The 21,865-nt window shown below is 42.8% G+C and overlaps 1 protein-coding gene across 1 annotated transcript in view; it reads right to left on the bottom strand.

Moving 5' to 3' along the window:
• MTHFD1L (methylenetetrahydrofolate dehydrogenase (NADP+ dependent) 1-like) overlaps positions 1 to 21,865 on the bottom strand; it is a 327,067-nt gene that overhangs the window by 177,448 nt on the left and 127,754 nt on the right. Inside the window, exon 19 of the mRNA XM_019527514.1 lies at positions 21,301 to 21,412. Coding sequence (XP_019383059.1) covers positions 21,301 to 21,412 — 112 coding nt within the window. The remainder of the gene's footprint in view (positions 1 to 21,300; positions 21,413 to 21,865) is intronic.

Consider the following 21,865-nt stretch of genomic DNA (forward strand, 5'->3'; position numbering starts at 1 on the left):
CCTGAATCCAAGACAATCCCCCAGTAATTAGATTCTATATATGGAAAATGTATACATTTATTATATTTTTCCACGTACAGAATCTCATTATTGGAAGATTGCCTTAAATTCATCCCCACCATCACTGCAGCAGGGAAAGCAGTGGTAGAGAGGCAAGTGGTAAGGGGTAGTAAGGGAGTAGGGAGTAAGAGACCGGCAGTATGAAGGCAAGTGTTAGGGGGCAGGCAGTGTAAAAACTGCCAGTGGGGAAGTAGGGGGAAGGCAGCTTACCCCCTGCTGCCTTCTTTCCTTACCTTACTTTACCTACCTCTCCTTATGCATGCCCAACACAAGCCATAGGCCCCAGCTTGCCTTTCCCCCTCCCCCTACAGCCTCTGCCCCTGCTGTTTCTGGCACAGGCAGGCTCTGCTTCTCCATCAGCCTGGGGCATAGAGCATGGGTCCAACACCACTGCTATGGGGCCAAGCTATGTCTGTACTGTTCCAGGCTGGAGTGAACAGAGAGCCTGCTGGTGCCACAACAAAGGTAAGGTTGGGGGAGGAAGAGGAGAGGCATGTGACAAAGGCTGTAAGGGAGCAGAAAAGAGGAAGAGGAAGGATGGCAGATGTGAAGGGGGAAGGGGAAGGAGGCAGGGGGTGCAGATGTGGCAGGATGGGGCCAGGCAGGAGCTGCATCTCCAGCCCTGGCTCTAACCACTGGTTTGGGGCTGGAGCAGCAGCAGCTACCTGCCCCTGTGCTCTGGCTCTAGTGCCTACTTGATTCTAGGATGAAGGGTTCCCACCCTCGCACGTTAAATGGCGGGGGGGGGGGAACCTCATATTGGAATTGAATAAATATGGTACTAAGAAGTTTAGTTTTTGATACAACTCCTGAGGTGTGCTTATGGTCAATGAAAATGGAAAACTGGATAACTATTTTTTTAGGTGCAGAAAGAACAATATTTTGCATCTGTCTCTTTTTTGGGCAATTCCACAGGAAATCATAGCAAACCTTTTCATGGCAACTTCAGAAACCGTTGTTTTTTTGCAGTTTTTGCAAAAATCAGAAAAAAACATGACTTAAGTAGGTTCCTATCCATGCCTGGTCTTGAGTTTAGTCCTCTAGTTAAAAGTGGCCTACTCAAAAAATGTTCAACCTTCACTATTTAGCCTTTAGAGTTTTTGGCTTACATGATAATATTTAAAATGGTTCTGAAGTGCTTTACTATTTTTCCCTAGTATTTGTATTGAAATAAGGAAGATTCAGTTGTTGAAAATCAATGTGGAAAAATAACTCCTCTTGCATTGAGCTATATACATCACAGTACAGAATCACAATTAATGAGCTGGATGAAACCACTTGGGTCACGTGGTCCCTAAATCCCCCACGCAGCAAGCTTTTCCTCTGTAGATTTCTCATAAAAATTTTAGCTAACTCAGCTAAGTTTCAAGCCAACTTATTCAAATTTTATTGCTTAATCATGTATCTCATAAATGATGTGAAGTGCTTTATTTAAGATCCCCATTTAACCTACTTAACTGAAAAAGACTTTTTACAACCTATTATAATATCACCCAAATATTTATACTTTATTTGATAGTCCTCCCTTATTTCCTTTCCCCACGGGTAGTTATATTTACACAACTGTTATATAAATAAATACACACATGCATGCATACATCTCCTCCACAGTCTCATCTTAATTGTATACTCATCTTATTTGTATATTATTTTCCAGTTTAAGCACCCTTCTCTACCTTTGCCATATACTACTTTGTGTGTGTCTTTTTACTGATGAAGACCCCAAAATTGCATGCTGAATTCAAAATTGGCTTCTGCAGAAACTGAACCTGCAAACTCTGATTTATGAGACTGTCTTACTCAATCCCCTGGGAGCTTTGCTGGAGATGTGGTGGGCTGATGCAGAGTCCTCATGCATGCCAAGTATTTGCTCTGTTCTCTGTGCCTTAACCCTACTCAGATGAGCATCAGGGCTCAGTTGAAGAGATATTACACAAGCACATACTTGCAGGGAAGCTCAGATTCCTCAGAGTTGAGGAGTCCGAGTTTGTCTGCTTCAATTAAGTTATCAACATAGCAAATCAAAGTACAAGAAACAGCCAAAAAGCATGGCATACAGACAAAAAGGAGGAAGACATTGGCTTGCCCAAAGTTTAGAAATAGTTGTAGCTCACGTGTGCTCCCACTGGATTTGAAACAGAGTCATATTCTCTCTCAACATCAACTTAAATAAACAGATAAGCTATATAAAAAGATATAAAAAAACTAAGAATGAAAAATAAGCAGCAAAGCTATCATAGTTCAAACATATTTTTAAGGGGTGTTTCTGCCACTCCCATCAGATGGGCAATTGATTTCAGTATGATTTTATATAGTCACAGAATAGGCTTCAGACACTTTTTAATGTATTCATCTAATTTTTGCGAAGCACAAACCTATTTATTCAATGCTGCTACATATTCTCCAGGGCTATAAATTGCTCCTCTTATTAGGCATTCCATCAATAGTTTACAAATGTTTATTGACAATGTGCTTTGAGATATTACCTGTTACAGTTTAGAAATCAGTAGGCACTTCTGCACATGCTTCAGAGGTGGTGGGGGAGGCACTTTAATTAGAGTGGCTCAAAGAGCCACTCTAAAGCACTGCCACATCTTGTGGATCAGTATCCCTGTGCTTAAAAACAGTCCCCATGCTCAAATGAGCTTTAGTTCAAGAGTCTCCATTGCCATTTTTAAGTGTAGGGATGCTGATACACAAGACGCAGGAGTCTGCTGGTAATTGCCACACTCCAGCAGGCTCACTGAATCAATTAATTGATTGATTAATCAAGTCTGCTCTGATGCACTGGAATTCCAGTGTCGGAACAGTTTCCACACTCGTGTATAGGTGCCCAGTATGTCCACGTTAGTGAGGGCTGAATGTTTCTGCATAAGGTACTTCGTATGAAAATGCCTTGAGCTTAATGTTGGGTCAGACCTACAAGTGAGCCTAGCTCACTTGTATGCTCATCAACAGAACACTATGTTATAATAATATGAGTTCAGGTCTGTGGGTATGCATTACATTCATAAATGGGTATATTTTCTAGTGCAATACAACGGCTGTAGGAAACCTGGTAATTTTCAGCATACGCAACCAAATCTCTTGTCTTAAGTTTATATGCAGTAGCTCTTGGCTGATCCCTGTGTTGTGTTCTCTCAATTGTATCTAATCTCAGACCACTGTAGTATGATTTGCATAACAAAATAAAGTAACAGAAAATAAGGTCGTAGAGAACTTTTCTAGTTCTCATTTGTTTTTGACCATATGGACACTTGTAAAAGAACCCCCAGCAAACAGCTGTGAAGATAATTTAATTCTTTCACCAAATCTCGAACCCATTTCCTTTAAGAGTAAAGCACAAGTCTGAGAACAGGAGTTTCTGAATTCTAGAACAGACGTCTAATTCCATTTATTGCCCAACACAATATCCAATCAACCTGCCTCAGATCTGGAGATGACATCCATTCCATAAACAAGGTCTGGTTAGACCTGAGGAAGGGCACCTGGTGCCTAAAAATGTGCCTAAAATCTAGACCAACCATAGAGTTTATTCAATTCAAAATATCTCGCTTACACAGGCAAACACCCATCCCCTTTCTTGGTGTATATTTTCTGGACTACCATGGCTACAATAACACTGCAACCTTATCTATTCCATAGAACATTTTTTGTAGTTTATATGCACACATCTCCTGGACCAATAGAAAACAGGAGATTGTTAATGTTAACATAATCCAGTGCAGAGGCATAAAGTATATTTTTACAACACTTGTAACTTTGCCAATCAATTACAATTTCCTTCAAGACCAATGAAAAGCACATCTGCAACCATTCTAAATTTCAAGTGTCCATTGACTTTTTCTGACTAACGATTGGGGGGGGGTTCTATTTTTTTTTTTTTTAAGGCACTACTTTTTCACTTTGCAAAACACTGCAGGTGTTTAGGCTTCTTTCATTCTTGAAAATTACTCAGACATCTTCCATTAAAACTTTTAGAAAAAAATTACTTCTGAGGCTCTGACATACCAAATTTCACCTACCAAGGTAAATGACTGAGAAAGTTGAAAGAAGTATAAAACAGCCCATTTGGCTAAATATTGACATGCTAGCTCAACTCATACGCAAGCTGCCCACAATAAAAAGCATCAAAATAGCCATTCAATTAAAAAAAGCTGAAATAGTTTAAGTTTTGATTGCTACATTAAAAAACCCTTCTAAAATAGTCAGTATAAAGAATGAGACTGAAAATATTGCAGCATGTTTTCTACTCTCCTGTATCTGTCTTGTGAACATAAGTCACAAGCAGGGAGAGTGAAGGTTTTCCTGCCAAACAATACTGAATACAACAGATGTGATGATACAAGGGAAATGGCTTTTATTTCCTTTGCCAAATACTGAATGAAGTACATTTCCTTGCAAATATGAGGTTCAAGTTGATCGTGTTTTATTAATATTTTTATTCTGGAATCTTTTTATCTACACATAAAAATAAGAGAGCTGGTAGGTAATGAAGAGTCAAAAGGAATATTTTCTTCAGTTTTCATGGAGATTTGGAATTTTTAAAACTAGTTGGGATTTCCATGGTACAGAAGGAAAAGCAAAAAAATTGAAGGAATTGCAACCTCATCAGTATCTACCTACTACAGCAGAATTTTATTCAGTAGGAATGAGACAGTAAGCACTGCTTTCTGAATGAACAATAACCTCTGCGTCCTCAGTTTTAACTAAGGAGACTTGTCTTTGAACTGAGAATAATGAATAGTCCTCTCATGTTTCATGAACTGTGTTCTTAATTTATGAATGTTGCCAATAAAAGATAAAACTGTGTCAAAGATGCTCAGTTCCAACACTTAGAGGAAGAAGTCAAGAGCAAATACACAAAACTCTATTTAAATACCCTATCAGCATGGCAGTGAGTTTTTGATGCATATTTAATTCTTGGCATCTGCTATAGAATTGAAATTAAGCTGGCCCTATAAACAGTATTTGTACTTTTGTAGTGGTTAGCTCTCATTATAGTAGAATGCAGGCTCTGCATCTGCAGCACAATGTTAGGATTATGAAGGGGGCACATTCTGCTCCCTGCTAGAGCAGCAGAGTCCAGGGAGCAATATACTGTCTTCCTGGGGATGAGAGGGGAAGCTGGAGAACTGTTCTCTTCTGAAAAGCCACAGCATGTACAGACATTTGCTCTCTCAAAAGCAAGTCTCAGGACTGATTTAACCCTGGTTGTTCTGAGGTTATTTTTCTCTTGGAGTGGCCATTTTTAATCTAGGAGAAAATACCTGAACAAGCAAACTTGTGGTTTCTCCTGGGAGAACAGCAAGTCTCCCAGGAGAAACCAAATGTCTGGATGAGGCCCCAACTAGCATCAAGATGGAGTTTAATCAGTTCATGAAAGGGATCATATCATGGGTTTGCCAGAGGTAGCAAGGCATTGGACTTGAGCTTGGAGGTCTGTGCCAGCATTATGTCCTTATATTCTTACGATTCACTTAGCATACCAAGGCAGCAGTAACAGAATTGGGAAAAGTACATTGGAAAATATCCAAGTGATTTCTAAAAACAAATAAATCTAAAATGGATTTTTAACATTTATGTGGATTCACCTTGGCAGTCACAGATGCAGTGAAGCACAGCAGATGCAGTGAAGCCTGGCACGGGGTCCAGGCAGCTGCAGCAGAAAGTGCCAGCAGTGATGAGGGGGACAGGCTACTTTTCACTGGTACCAAGCAACAGTTTCTGCCTGGCGCCATCGCTGCTCAGTGCAGGTGAGTCCAAAGCAGGCAGGGGGTGCGCTGGGTTGGGGCTGCATGCAGGTCTCCACCAGTACTGCAAGGCTGGGGGCAGCAGCAGCTGGCATGGGCCACTGCTGCTTGGGCTGTCCAGAAAGGCAGTCCAGCCATGAAGCCACTCCACCCCCCCCAAACCTCCCTATATTCCCCCGCACCCTCCCCCAAACACACACAAGTGTACCTCTGGGGAGGAGCCACACATTGCTACACACAGCCCACCACACATGCACCCCACACACACCAGCCACCCTCCCTCTCCACACATGCATTACAAACCCCATACCCACCCACACATCCCTACATACACCCTCCTAAAGCCCCCCATACCCAGTCACCCACATCCATACATACCCCACACCCTCCCCTGCACTCTCCCCCATACACACACATCCACACACGGCCCCATACTCATCCACCCATACCCCCCACACCCTTCCACAACCCCCCCAATATACAAGAGTAAGACTTCGTTTTGAGCTATTATGCAATCACCTCTATATACACAATGCAAACACACAAATCAGGACATTTTATTTTAAAAATTAAAATACGTTATTGTGGATATTTGATTTTTAGTATATAATTTCATAGATTCATAAATATTAGGGTCAGAAGGGACCTCAGTAGGTCATCAAGTCTGACCCTCTGCCCTGGGCAGGAAAGAGTGCTGGGGTCACACAACCCCAGCTAGGTGCTTGTCCAGTCTCCTCCTGAAAACCCCCAAGGTAGGGGAGAGCACCACTGCCCTTGGAAGCCCATTCCAGATTCTGGCAACCCTTACTGTGAAGAAGTTCTTTTTAACATCCTACCTAAATCTACTTTCCATCAATTTGTGGCCATTGTTCCTAGTTATTCCAGGGGGTGCCCTAGGAAACAGAGCATCTCCTATTCCCTGCTTCCCTCCCCTGATGAATTTATAGGCAACCACAAATTCACCTCTTAGCCTTCTCCACTCCCCACATCTTTCCAGGTGAATATTGACCCATCCACCATCACTCTCTGGATGCGGCCCCTAAGCCAACTTGCCACCCACCTGACCATGTAATCATCTACATAACAGCCTGTAAGTTTATTTACAAGAACAGAATGTGATACCATATCGAAGGCCTTCTTAAAGTTTAGGTAGATGACATCCACCTCAACTCCTGCGTCTAAGCATTTGTTTTCTTATGATGTCTCTGAGCTCTGGGACACCTTACCACATAAGAAATGTCTGCCCAGAAGAGCTTTCCATCTTTTTACTCCTCTTCGAAATATGAAACTCCATAATCAGAAGGAAACATAAATACATCCTGCTTACCACCAAACAATTTTGATGTAAAAAGAATTCCAACTTTTCTCTGAGCCTAATCTGCATATAAAATGAACTGTTCCCAACACTTTCAACTCTCCTATGAAATATGAACTTTCATTTCTACTTAGGAGAACTTTTACAATCTTTTCTCCTATGCCTGAAGCCGGGTGTGTTTGTACCCAAAAGCTTGCAATTAAAGAATTTTTTTGTAAAAATCTAGTTGGTCTAATAAAAGATACCACCTCTACCACAAGTTCTGATTCCTTTTGCCTCTAGACCAATATGGCTACAACCTGGATACCTGATACATAAAATATGCAATTCTGAAGGCTAGTAGCAAGGGGCTGAGTTTTCTCAGAAGGTATTGGGAAAGTAGATGGAAGGTACTATTGCCCTCCAGAACAACCATGAATCTGCTTATTATTTCAAGTTGGTCTTAAATTTTCTTTTGGTAAATACACTACATGTTTGTAACATTCCTTTTATTTCTTCTTCCTTTATGAAGCGTGAGTCACCTGATTCCACTGGGAGTTTTAAATGAGCAAGTGCACAACTGGCCTCTGAAATGGTTTTCCACAAGAAAAACATTGCTTTCAAAAAACTGGACTCCTTCACTGACAGAGCAAAAATTAGGAAATGACATTTTTACCTTTAAGCATAAGTTTGCTTATATGTAAAAAAGATGGAGTCTTCTATTAGCCTTGGCACATGTAAAGAAAAAATGAGTATGTGAGATATAAATTACATTTTTATCACATCTGAAGGTCTGTCTAAGACCTGTAAACTGTTCTAACTACAATGATAACTAAGCTCATGGATATACAGTATCACTATGTCACATACCGTTAATTTAATAATTGATTTTCAGAAATAAGAAAGGAGGAATTTCATTGTAAAAAGCTATGGAGGCACTACATTAGCTCTGCTGTGAAAATAAACAGGATTGAAGAATTTAGAGTTGGAGTGTTAAAATACAAGGTAACAAGCTTGGAAAGACGCTGGAAAAAATATTAAAAATTAAAACTCTCTGGAAGGTCACTGCATGGAAGCTTTTCAATGATGTCAAGCAACAAAAACTAAAAATGCAAGATCCTTGAACTCAACATGTAAATTTAATATATCACATATACTACTGGTGCCAAGAGAAGTTTAGCCAAAGCATTTCAATTTTTTGCCCTTTTTTGGAAACATGCTACTACTAAGAAAATATTTTGAAGTATTTTACAACATAAGAAGAATTTACTGGAGATTATTCCTTTGATACATTAAACACATACATACACGTACTATTTTTATAAGGTGGTTTATAAACTTGTTATACAATGTGCTCTGAGTGCATATAAAAAGGATACCCTTTGAAATATGACACTGTATGTACTGAACAGATAGCAAAGCAGCTAGCATCACTATTTTGTTTATGCTAATAAGAGCTCTAGTGCAATGTAGAATCAATTATTTAGACAGTTTACAAAAAATGACTGTTTCTACATTGGTTTACACTAAAAGAATGTCTGCCAAAGTCGCTCTAATAATGCTAAAGGCATCAAATAAGGCCAAGAACACAAAATTAACCTCTTTTTAAAGGGAAAAAGCCCAACTATCTGCAGTAAATACTGAGACCTTCACTCAGCAACACTTTTTATATTACGATATTTTTCTGAATCCAAGATGGTTTTTTTCCCTCCTTTCAATAAGTGGGAACGCCCCCCACCCTCACCCCCATCTTGGATTCAAGTACAAGGCAGGGATCAAGTGACTGCTGCGACTCTGGCCCTGACCTAGACTTGGGGTTAGAGCTGCCCTCCTGCTACCTTTGCCCTCTCCCTGCTGCTTTTCCTCCGGCAGGGCTCTGGCCTCTGCCCTCTGCCTGGCCCAGCAGCAACACTGGCAGCAGCTCCAGCCCCAACTCAGTTTTGGAGCCAGGCCAGGGCTGCAGCTGCTGCTGCCTCTGCAACTGCTGCTACCTGGCCAGGTGGGGGCCAGACCCAGCTTGTGCTCTGTGCCATAAGCCAGAGCCAGAGCCGGAGCCGGAACTAAAGCCAGAGCCGCAACAAACTGTAAACAGAGGTATGGACAGCTGGGGAGGGGCCAAGTAGCAGGGGAGGGCAGGAAGTGACAGGAGACACAAGGGATGGTGGAGTTACTAATCCTACCCCCTGCCACCTGCCCCACCATTGCTTGCCTCCATGCCACTGCTTACCCTTCCGCACCAGTGGTGTATGGAGTGCCCGGGAGAGGGGGGACATGCATGAAAGACAACTCTCCAATAATTAGATTGCAGACATGGAAAATTATAACAAATTTATAAATGTTTCCATCTCTAGAATCTAATTACCAGGGAGTTGTCTTAAAAATTTGAAGTCATCTTGAATTCAGGTAAATAAGGTACACACAGAATGACAAAGCTGCATGCTATTTATCTATATGTTTTAATCAGTCTGTATGAAATGGGAAACAGGTCAGGACAAGACAAGCAAGAAATTACTAAAACCTTAGTCCAAACCTTGAAAATCAGGATCAAGACCATTTTGTTTTACATTTTTACAAAACAGACCCACTTCTCTTCCCTATCTCTGATTTGTAGCGGCTCTTATGGGTTGAAACATCCAAGAATTCCTAGAGATAAGGCAATCTGCTAAACCATTTACTGCATCTGTCTTTTTTCTTGCTAGACCTCAAATTCAGATCCTGTGTGTGAGGGTAACATATTGTAGGGAAACTGACTTGAAGAAGGCTCCCTCTGTCAACAAAATATCCTTTCAGGAGCTCTCCATCACCTTGCAAAAAAAGCAACAGACTTATTGAGTTCTAGCCTTGGATTTCCCCCCATGGGTTATCACCACAGGTAGTAGCAGTGATGCAGAAGAGAAACTGAGGCAGCAAACAGCCATCTATACCAGGCCCAAATTTGTTGTCCTGATGACAGATAGTAATAGTTTCTGCTGCTTTACCAAAGCAGACTTAACTTTATGATGGGAGGGAAAACACAGGAGGTCTGGAGCTGCCCTTGCTCTCCAGCTGCCCTGGGGCTTCAGGGGTCCAATGCTGCATGCTCCATAAATTCTCACACAGGATTGGGCCCCTCAAGTCCTAGAACCACATGCTCAGCCTACCTCTCTTATAGAGACACACTCCAGGATGTCTCTTTGCAATTGAGGAACTCCAGCTTCCTCCACTTACAGACATGTGCCTTGGGGACTGTTCAGGCACAGCTCTGCAAGCAGGGAACACGATGCCCACTGTCCCGCAGGATCAATATGCAGAACAGGCAAGGTGCGTTTCACTGAGTGAAGATCAGCAGTATCAGGACACCTCCCAATACAGCTGATTGGCTACATTTGGCAATAACTGTTTATGCTCTGGGAGTCAAGAAAAGACAAGGATTTCATCAAGGGTGGCTGGGCGGGGGGGAAGAGAGAGAGGGAGGAAGAAGGGAAAAAACCCCCCAAAATAGTACACAAGACCTGAAAAACCATTAGGGGCACATCCAAATGAGCACACACATGCCTGTTGTGACATCTCAAAGCAGTCTGAGACACTGCAAGAGGCATGCTGGGAACAAACAATGTTCCCCACACTACATATTTGCAGCATGGACCCTAAATTTGATACCAAGAAATAAAAAAAAATAAAAAACTGAAAAAAGTGGTGCAGAGAGCACTCCTGGAGCATGCCCTGAAGCAATTGGAGGCTGGGTCCTCCAAGGAGACACTCTGGCACCTAGCCAGAGTGTCTCTATGCCTGCTTAGGCACACTCACTCAGTGTGATGGGGTAAATAGGAACAAGGCAAGGCTGTAGCACTGACCTAGACCCAGGCACCATCCCCAGTAAGTAGGGACATGGGGGAGATGTGGGTGTGTGGGGAGGAGGTTTGTGGGGTTGGGGTTGTGGGGGTGGAGAGGGGTTGTGTGGAGGGACTATGTGGGTGGGGGAGGACTGTGTAGAGGACTGCTCAGGAGGGGTGGGTCCCCTGCATTCCGCACAGCCCCCCTGCAGCAGCAGCGACTGCTGGGCAATGAGGGGCCTGCTGCTGGCAGAACCTGTGGCATGGGGTGGCCCCAGTCCAGCCTGGAGGTGTGCACCTTCGAGTAGGACCAGGCTGCTCTTGCTGTCACCCCAGGTCCCGGCACTGCACACAGGGGTCATGCATCGGGCTGGGCCAGGTCCTGCCTCCATGGAGCTGCCCAGCATGATGGCGCGGGGGACACTTGGAGGCAGGCCTGGCCCAAGGGCACATGGCCCCTGCAGGCAGTGATGGGGGTACTGGGTGACAGCAAGCATGGCCTGGTCCTGCCCAAAGGCGCACAGCCCTGGGCTAGGCCTGCAATGTGGCACAGGTGGAACTGGGTCTCAGATGGTGGGGGCTGTACCGTGGGGAAAGCTGTCAGCAGCAGGCCCTGAGCACCTGACGGTCGCTGCTGCAGGGGAGTTGTGCGGAGGGCCAGGTGGGGGACCCACCCATCCTGACCAGTTCCCCCTACCCAACACAGTCCCCTTTCACATGCAACCCCCACAATCCACCCACAAGCCCCACACCATCCATCCACATAACCCAAACCTCCGCACAAGCCCCATACCCCCCCATAAACCTGACTCCCACAAATCCCACCCCCGCAAGTTCCCCCAACTCTCCCCCACAAATCTCACACCCTGCATGCCCAGCCCTCCAAATGGGTTGGGACAGGACTTGCTGGCAGGAGCCATGGCTCCAGGGGCAACTGCCACACTGCAGCCCTGCCCCATGTCCCCACCAGTGCTGGGATATGTGACCCCAAACTAGGGCAGTTCCTGGTCCCAGGAACCACTTGGGGGTGTGATGGGCTGGTGGGGGGGTAGAGGTGGCAGCAGGGATGTCTGCAACAGAGAGAGATAGGGGTTGGGTGTGGGGGAACACACCAGGTAGGAAAGGCCGCCAGAGCCAGGCTTAGAGTCCCCCTCCCACCCTAGAGCAACTTGTGCAGGGGGAGGTTGACCAGCCTGGAAGGGAAGCGGCTTGCCCAGCCCAGACCCTGAGCCCCAGTCAAGGGATTCCCAAGAAACAGAATGGGGCCTGGGCACTGGCACAGGGAACAGAACAGCAAAGGCTGGCAATGCTCAGAGCCGAAGTGCATGTTTAGTCATGTGTGCTGAGGCATGTATCTCTGGCACAAATTTGTGCTGCTACTATTTGAGCTCCTGCAAGTGCACATGTATGTACATGTGGACGTGCCCTAGCAGTGCAAAATGAAACTGTTGCTTGATCAGGGCAAGACTCCATAACCATGACTCTCATAAATCACTCAGTGACTCACCAGCATAACTGAAGTTCTCTCTCCCTTTTTTTGGAACCTCCTTTTCCTTCCTCAGAGTTACTGGTATTAACAAGCATAAGCACAGATTACAAAATCTAGCCATTAGTGGTATCTCTGAAATGCAGGACGCTACATTAGTGCACTATAGCCCGCATTAGCTTGTACTTTATTTCCAGGTGTTATTCTAGAAACTTCTCCCTCTGTATTCAGAGGTACACTTGAAATCAGATGCGGTGTGCTCATGCCAACAACAAAATATTAGTTTACTTCACAGCTCCTGCTGTTCCACCTCCCTGGCCTGGGAGGCTCATTTTAATTTTCACTGGCCAGCCAGGACCAGCCTTCAAAATCTGGGACCGTTCCAGCCAATCTGAGACGTATGGTCACCCTACCTCAGTGAGGGCCCAACATCATTTAGTACTAAACATTCTGGATGGCAAAGATCTCTGGATGCTTAAACTACGGCTGCCATACACACATGTAGATATAGAAAAAGCTAGAACTCTTGGGTCCAAAATGATACCTTTTATTAGACCAACTGGGAAATTGCAAGAAAACTAACATAGCTACCAAGTACACCCCATACACACATGTAAGCAGCTCGGTCTCAGCAGCCAAGAAAGCTAAGCTATATTGTGACTCAGACAAGACAGAGCAGCAATGAAATTCTGCTTAAGTTCCCAGAGGGGACTAATAATGTAGTATGCGTTTTGAGTACACGGACTGAATTCCAAGGGCATTGTGTGCACTACAAATCATAGTCACTCTCTCAAACACATGGCCCAAGAGAAGGAGGTGGTGACCTTCAATATTAATTTCAATGATTTATTGAACTATGTTTCACAGTGTTTATTTGTCATACATGTTAGGTATAGCAGTTGTGGCATTACTGAAATAATAATGTCTCCTCAGAATAGTAAATGTAAGGGGTAAATAATTTCGGTAGACAAAACATTGTTCAAAATATGTTTGCAAATATTCGTACTCATTTGGGGAAAACAATTAAGCAAGGATCTCCAGACTGCCAGTGAGAAATATGGTAAAACAATGTGATGCATTGCTACACAAACAGCTGAAGCAGATTAAAGAAACAGCAAGACATGAGCTTCTGTTAATTGCTAGTTCTCTAAACTTGAGTAGAAAATTCTGAAGAAAGATGACAAATACTGGTGCAAAGAAACAAAAAAGCCTCCCTTAACTAAGGGAGATGTCAAGACCAAGGCCAAATCCACAGTTGGCATGTTGGACTCCTCATTTACATCAGTTAAAGATCTGACCTTCATAAACATGCTAACTTTTCTGGAACAGCTATGAACACAGCTATTTAATCAGATGATATGGAGAAATAAGGGGAAGGTAAAAAAGGTCATCACACACCATACCTAAATACAGATAAAGACATGCTGTTTTCTGAATCACTGGACTTCACCTGCAAATTTTTTATTCCTAGGTTTATTGCTGAATTAATCTGCTGTTGTCTTTATTTATCTATTTAAGTCACAAGGACATTATCTAAAATTAATCTAACAAATGAATTCAGGCAAGTTCCCAAACAGAAGGAAAACAAAGAGCCAGGACAGGAATGTACATTGCTGGCATAATCAAGAGTCATGTGAAAGCTTACAAACCTCTGAAACGCAGTGACTGGAAAAGCAATATCCTAGATCACCAGGATGTATGAAGTTACAGCAGTATTTGGTTTGGTCTCCTTCCATAGTTAAAAGCTGTCTACAATGTACAAGATACACACAGGTGCAGCACAGAAACTGGAAACAAATGGTAAAGTGGTTGGGTGTGTCTGAGACTGGCCTGCAACAGGTCATTATAGCAATGCTCACCCGAAAACACCTGTTGACAACAATGACTAGAGGAATTTGTAGCCACCATATTTACCCAAATCCAAGATTACCTTGAATGTAAAATAATCCCCAAATAATTAGATTCTAGACCTGGCAAATGATAAATTTGTTGTAATTTTCTTGGTCTACAATCTAATTATTAGAAAGTCATCTTAAATTGGTCTCCCCTACTCCACCACATTGGCAAGAATGCAGCAGCAAGAAGGCAAGTAGTGGGAAAGCAGAGATGGGGAGGAAAAGGTGCACAGCAGTGGGAAAAGCAAAGGCATTACAGAGTAGGTGGGAAGAGAAAGCAGCCTGACCTCTGCCCCCCTGGTGCCTGCCTCTCCCATTGCCTGACCTCTCTCCACTGCTTTCCTCACTGATCTAGGATCAGGAGGAGCACCTATCCCAGAACTGTGTAGTGAGCAGGCTCAGCAGCGTACAGGTTGCTCCTTTCCTATCTAGCTCTCTTGCTGCCTCCTCTGTCTTTCCTCACTGGCCGGGAGACAGGCTGGAATGAGGAATATGCACATATCCACGGCTGCTCCCTGAAACATAGGTCAGGAGCAGCTCTGAAGCTCCCCTGTGCCTGTGACAACTGAGAGACAGGCTATTCCACCTGGGAAGTGTGGGGAGCTATTGTGCAGGGAACCCAGACTGCTGGAGACCACAGCAGGAGCGCTGAATTAAAGCAACTGCCCTGGGCCCTGAGCTTTGCAGGGCCCTGCGGAGCCAGGCAGAGCAGCTGGGGTGACTCCATGCTGCTGCCGGCTTCATGTCTGGTTGTTCAGCAGGCCCCCCTGCCCCCTCCATCTGCTGCCGAATCCAACATGCCTGGCTGCTCAGCGCATGCCCCCCAAATCCGCCCACTGGCTTCCTCACGTCCGGGAGTGGGGCCCTGCACAGGTTGATTTGACCCAGGCCCTGCATTCTGTTCGGATCATCTCTGTATGCAGCTTAGACTAAGCTGCAAAGATTTATTTAATTCAACATCAGGCTTTTGGACGGTCTGTACTTAACCTAAATAAACTTGGTTCTTGCTTGTTTTACATAAAATATTCACAACTCAGGATGAAGCCATTCTCTTATGCGGTGTTTGTAGCTTTTCATACACAAGAACCTTCCTAACAACATGATCCATCAGTAAAAACAATGATGCACCACCGCTTTATAAGCATGAATCGAGAGACTAAGACTACATGATTTATTAGCTCAGTCACAATCATACTTACATGATGCAAGAGAACTTACCTGCCTTCCCATCAACTGAATAATAATCCACTCCAGGTCAGAGGAATTACCATATTTTTGCGCATACAGTCTGCGGGCTATACACGTTTTTACAAACTTGACGGATGGGTGTGGGCTATACAAGGGTGCGGGCTATGCAGAGTCTTTAGAACAACATAGCTCATCCCTGGCTGCAGGCTGCAGCCATGCCCAGCGGAAAGCTGCTGGCGGGGAGCGGGGCTCTGCAGGGGAGGAGAGGGGAGGGGAAGGATGAGGCCTGTGAGCCCTGCTCCCTGCCGCCACCGCCAGCCGCACTCTACCGGGCACGGCCGCTGGAGCTGGAGCCTGCAGCCAGGGATGGGCTTGCAGGCTCTGCCGGGGGGGGGGAATGAGGAGCTGCGAGCTATGGGCTCTGGCTCCAGCTCTGGCAGCCGTGCCCAGCAGAGTGCAGCTGGCGGTGGGGAGTGGGGCTCACAGCTCCTCATCCCTCCCCTCCCCTGCAGAGCCCACGCTTGTGGCCATGTCTCAGGGTGGGGGGAATACATGGGTGCGGGGAACACACGGAGTATTTTACAAAAACACAATTTTCCGAGGGTTACACATGGGTGCGGGCTATATGCACGAAAATACGGTAATCAGTTTGATATAAAGCAACTGTGTGTGTAAGAACTAATTCTTGGAGACTAAGTCAAAATAGTCATTACACACACTGTGGCTGTACTCAAAGCATGGTACAGTATCTGTACTTTCATTAAAAACTTGTGTTGCAGTAGCACCTAGTGGAAGCAAATGAGGCCAGCGCCACATACTGGGAGAGGCAGGCTTGTCGTAACAACTCAACATTATAATTTGTAGGATTTTTCTGGTGAAAGTTTCACAGCGGGGCATGGTAAAGCAGGCACTTGATACTAAGCAATGTATGCAACCATTGATCCTTGAGCTCATGGTGTACATGTAAGAGGTCTAGTCATATGCCTGGTGAATCTGTATGTGGCTGACGAGCCCAACTTGAGAGGGGCACAGCTCGTTACAAATATTGCAGATCCATATGTTGTCTGAGTTGGAGTCCAAGTTTACAGCATGCTCACTTTGCTTCCATCCTCTGGATCAACCCTGCTTTCTAAATTTCACGTCTCTAAATGTCTCAAATTTCATCATACAAAATATTCTTGGGGATACAGTCTTCTCCCATTCTCCTAATACAGCCAAGCCATCACAACTTCCTTTTCCTGATAGTGGTTTCTAAGTGTGTAAGTACTGTGTTCTAGGTACTTCTGTGTTTGGTATTCTGTCTTCCCACTTTATTTTCAGGATCTTACACAGACTTCTCATGTGGATGGTGTTTAGTCTCTTGATGTGCCTAGCATACTTAGTCCAACTTTCTGGATCATAAAGCAGAGATTACAGCACACAAGTCTCAGATTCGCATCTTTACCTTAGCTGATAGTTTGCTGTTGTTTGTTTCTGTAACAACCCAAAACTTTTAGCTGCTTTTCCGATTCTGTTAGTCAGTTCAGTCTGAAGGTCAAGACTTCTGCTGATCACAGAAACCAAGTAGCAAAAACTGTCAATGACACCAAGAGATGTGTCCTCCAGAGTGATGTCAGATACCGTTTTTTCACCCCTTGGTAGATTATCACAACCTTTTTTAGACCAATTGCCACCCTGAAGCTCTTGCATGATTTAGAAAACTTGATCAAGAGATTTTGCAAGGAAGATTCACACTCTGGGCAATCAAGGCCACATCATCTGTAAAAAGGAAATTTCTCAGAACCAGTTCTTTGACCTTGGTTTTCACTCTAAACCTTGAGATGCTGAACAAGTCTCCACCTAATTGGGTTCAAAGATAAAAGCCATCATTGTTGTCCTTGAATACATGAAGAAGCAGGAATGAAAAGTAGATATTAAAAAGCACAGGGGCTAAGACACCTGTTTCTCTCTGTTGTTGATGCCAAAGACATTTGATTCTTTCTTTTCATACACAACAGCTGCCTTCATACTTTGATGTTATAAGCGAATGATGTTCAACAGTTTTTGGGGGGGGCAACAACCCAGTTACTTCAGAACAGTAAAAAGGCCCTGTCTGTTGACTGTACTGAATGCCTGTCAGATAGATGAAGGCTATATACAGCAGTATTTGTTTTTTCTTAATGCTTCTCTTGCAGTTACTTGACTGAAAATATCATATCAATGGTGGAGTGTCCTGAGAAAAAACTACATTGACTTGACTAAGCAATGAGTATATAAATATAGACAGATGCTCCGTGACTGTGAAGCAAATTTCATGACTTTTGTTTTTGGCCTATCTGAAGAGCCAACATTACAACACTTGAAATGCTGTCCAGAATCTTGTCTTCCTTAAAGCTTTCACTATTGCTCTCACTAGCAACAGTGAAAATATTTTGTCAGAAAAGAATACAGTAGACAAAGTAAGACCTGAATTTACTAAAGCACTTAACCATATACTTGTAAGTGCACATTTAAGTGCTCTGCTGAACAGGGATGGATGAAAGTATATACTGAAGCACTTTGCAAATCAGGGTCTAAGACTTCTTTAATTCAAGGTTTAGAGGAACTAAGTCCAACCTGTTTTAAAGCTAAAAAAGAGTCAGTTTTATGAAGATTTATTTTTGTGGATTTTTGATATAACCTGCCAATGTAACTAGAGAAGAACATCTGGATTTGATGACCCTCTGGTCTCTTGAAGCCATTCAAGTTGCGCTGCCTCACGTTCTTGCAGAGGAAGTGGCGCTAAAAATAATAATGCATAATAAAGAAAACACATGGAAAAGGATGGCATTTAAAACACATATCTGTTATCAGAAAGTGCATACACATACTCTAATTGCCTGATAGAACCTTTGAGATGAAATGAATGCAGAAACAAGCAACAACAAAATATAATTCTTTTACACTCTGTATCTTGGATATAGTTTCAAACACATTTATGACTTCCTACTTCCACTGTGGTGATATGAAACAGACTTGAAATGAAACTGGAAAGGTTAATGACTGTAGCTAGAGGAAGTTATTTGAATGAACAGAAAAGCACTACTTTTTAAGAGCATTTACTTTAACTTAAAAATGTCATGTAATAATGAAATGGATGCAATAATTACATTATGATCCAATAATTAATATATCCAGAATACAAATGTTCTCACCTAGCATAGGCCTTTAGAGGATCATATGGGAATAAATGGATCCTTTCCAAAGGTATTATCAGCAAAATCATGATCAGGGGTCAGCAGGGCAGGCCCTATGAGGAGAGGCTATGGGACCTGAACCTGTTCAGCCTCCACAAGAGAAGGCTGAGGGGGGATCTAGTGGCCTGTTACAAACTAGTCAGAGGGGACCAGCAGGCATTGGGGGAGTCCCTGTTCACCTGAGCACTTCCAGGAGTGACTAGAAATAATGGTCACAAGTTGGCAGAGGGTAGATTCAGATTAGGCATCAGGAGGCGCTACTTCACTGTCAGGGTGGCTAGGATCTGGAACCAACTTCCAAGTGAAGTGGTGCTGGCTCCTACCCTGGGGTCTTTAAGAGGAGGCTAGATGAACACCTTGCTGGGGTTGTTTGACTCCAGTACTCCTTCCTGCCATGGCAGGGGGTCGGACTCGATGATCTGCTCAGGTCCCTTCTGACCCTACAAACTATGAAACTATGAAAATCCTGGCCATGAGTGCAATAGTGGTACATTTTAAATATATTATTACCACTGCATTAAATTCTTTAAAATTAAGCCTATGTGCAAAAACCTCATAAGATTAAATAAAATTAAAGGCTCCAACTATTATTTTGGGATCCAAAGACCAAACGATAAAGATGACTCTAGGTATTACAGCCATTACTAAAAGTTTAATTTCCTTTGCCATTTAGACAATGAAAACAAAAATGAAAAAAGCTTTTAAAGTGATTTCATAAAACAATTTTTACTACTACCCAATAAAAATAGAACATGAATATGACTGGTGAATGTTTGTTCTAAGATTTCCTACAGATTAAAAGGTGATCTCTTCAAAATTAACATCCAGAAATGAAGTAATAGAAAAATCAAAATTTTATGGAAGAAGTAGAAAAATTCAATTTAATGGAATAAAGACAAATCAAACACTTTGTCTGCTTTGTTTTAGACATTCTTGACTACTATCCAAGTCATGTAGAAAATCTATAACAAGGACAGGGGTGGATCTCCCCTCCCATCCCTTTCGATTCCTGCCCCACCCAAAGTTTAAAACCAGATGCCTGTCTGTGGCAGCAGCAATTCTATTCAGGCATCAGTAATGCAGTCATTTGAAGTCCTGGCTCATTATAATACATCTGATTCTTTCTAAACTCTATTCTACAGGTGTTAATGATCCTCTTTTTTTTAATGGTATTTAATAGTTCCAGTAATCAAAGTATCCTTTGTTCTGTAATTCTGTTGTCTGATAGGAGCTAATTACCAGGAGCAACTCTCACAGGCCCATGAAATATATCTATTTAAAAAAAAGCTTGACTTATATGGAACTCAGAGTTATCATTTATTATCTATGCTGGGGATGGAAACAGGTGTGTGCATGCACGCGCGCACACACACACAGTTTGTATTTTAGAACTTAGCAGGGGATCAGGGAAACAGGTAACTGTAACTGAAGTATTTTCATAAAATAAAAGCCTCACCACTGCAGAAAATGTGGTTTGTCCATGCTAAAGTTACTATGCATCTAAATGTGTCTAAAGGATGGTTAATCTACTTCTGTCCTTGATACCGAGAAGTGCACATTTATATTTAATCAGTTTACAGCACAAAAGCCCATCCCTGTTTTTGCAGAAATGCAATGTTCATGAAAACTAACAAAGCAAACTTGCATGCCATGCCATTTTACAAAAACGAAAGTGTTGGGTAAGAAGGAACAAAGCTGTTGTAAAGAAAAAAATGTCAAACACTGTTTAAGCACTAGTGCCCTACATTTTGAACAACAAAGACTTAACCATTTCTGCTAAACGACTTGCAATTTTACATTGTACCATAGTTTTGTTCATCTATATTATCCACCTCTGGAAAAAATGTCTTTATAGGCACACTAACAGAAATACTATCTAAAAAGAATCAATGCTTCTGTTAACTGAGATTTTTTTTAAAACAGATATTTTAAATCCAATTTACTTTCCATTATTTGAGCTTTGAGTTTATTTTGCCTGTCATTCAGTTTAGATGATGAAGAGAGACTTCCTGGGTTTATACCTCTAGAACCATGCTGTTATTGTTTGAATTCACAACACAGAAGAAGAGGGTTTAAATAGCAATCATCATCTAATAAAAGTCACTTGGAACTGCTTTCTTAGGTTCCATGGTTGAATTTCACATCAAATTTACCAAGTTTACATGGAAACAAAAATGTATTTCCAAAGGTCAGCAGTACAATCTCAACCTGGAATCTCAAACAAGCTGAGCTCTTTCTGGCTCTGATACCATCAATAATGAAAATGTACAATTTAAATTTAAGTAACCGTTTTATGCAGAGGTCATTTGAGCTGTCAAGAGTTTTTTCCATCCATGTGGTTCCCAGAGACTGTTGAAAGTCTCAGTAAAATGAACAGGTAAGACTCAGTGTATCTTTTGATTAAGCAGAAGCCATTTTTGCACTTATCTTTGAAGAGGCTTAAAAATATGTCATCGACTATATGTTTAGAACATCCTACCAACATGCCTCATCCATTTTATTCTTCCATGAACACTTGTTGTTTGTGGAAACTATACAGCAATAGAGACTGGCTTATCGGTTACTATTCGCAACAGAGTATCCAAAAAATTACTTACCCACAAATCCTTCTTCTCCAACTAGTTTAAGGGCAATTTTGTCTGCCAAAACAGAAGAATTCCCATGTGCAATATTGGCAAAAGGTCCAGCATGCACAAATACAGGAGTCCCCTGACAAATACAAAAAAAAAAGTTAATATGTATGAATAATGTAACAGCTAGAAAAGGGAACTAATTCTACAAATCAACTTAGAGACCAAAAACCCTTCTGTCTAGGTAATGCACTAATTGGAAACTTGTCTGGCTTAAGAGAGGTAAAAGTAACTGGTCATTTTTTTAAAAACTTTTAGTGACATGTTAAGGCCATAACTGCATTCACAGAAGAGCCTAGATATTACAAAAAATGAACTACAGCAAAAGCTCCGTTATCTGGCACCCATGGGAAATGGGGGGTGCCAGATAACCAAGTGTGCCGGTAATCTGAGAGGTGTCTTTGCCTGGTTGGGCAAAGACGCCCCTCCCGCAGCATCCACATCTCAGATTAACTGTGCTGTCCCTCCCGCCCTGCCCCTGGTGTCAGTGTGCCAGGGGAAAGGGAGGGGAGGCTCCGTACAGGCTGCTTTA

This window comes from Gavialis gangeticus, unplaced genomic scaffold (genome assembly GCF_001723915.1).
Source record: "Gavialis gangeticus isolate Ggan-Ray unplaced genomic scaffold, GavGan_comp1, whole genome shotgun sequence".
NCBI lineage: Eukaryota > Metazoa > Chordata > Crocodylia > Gavialidae > Gavialis > Gavialis gangeticus.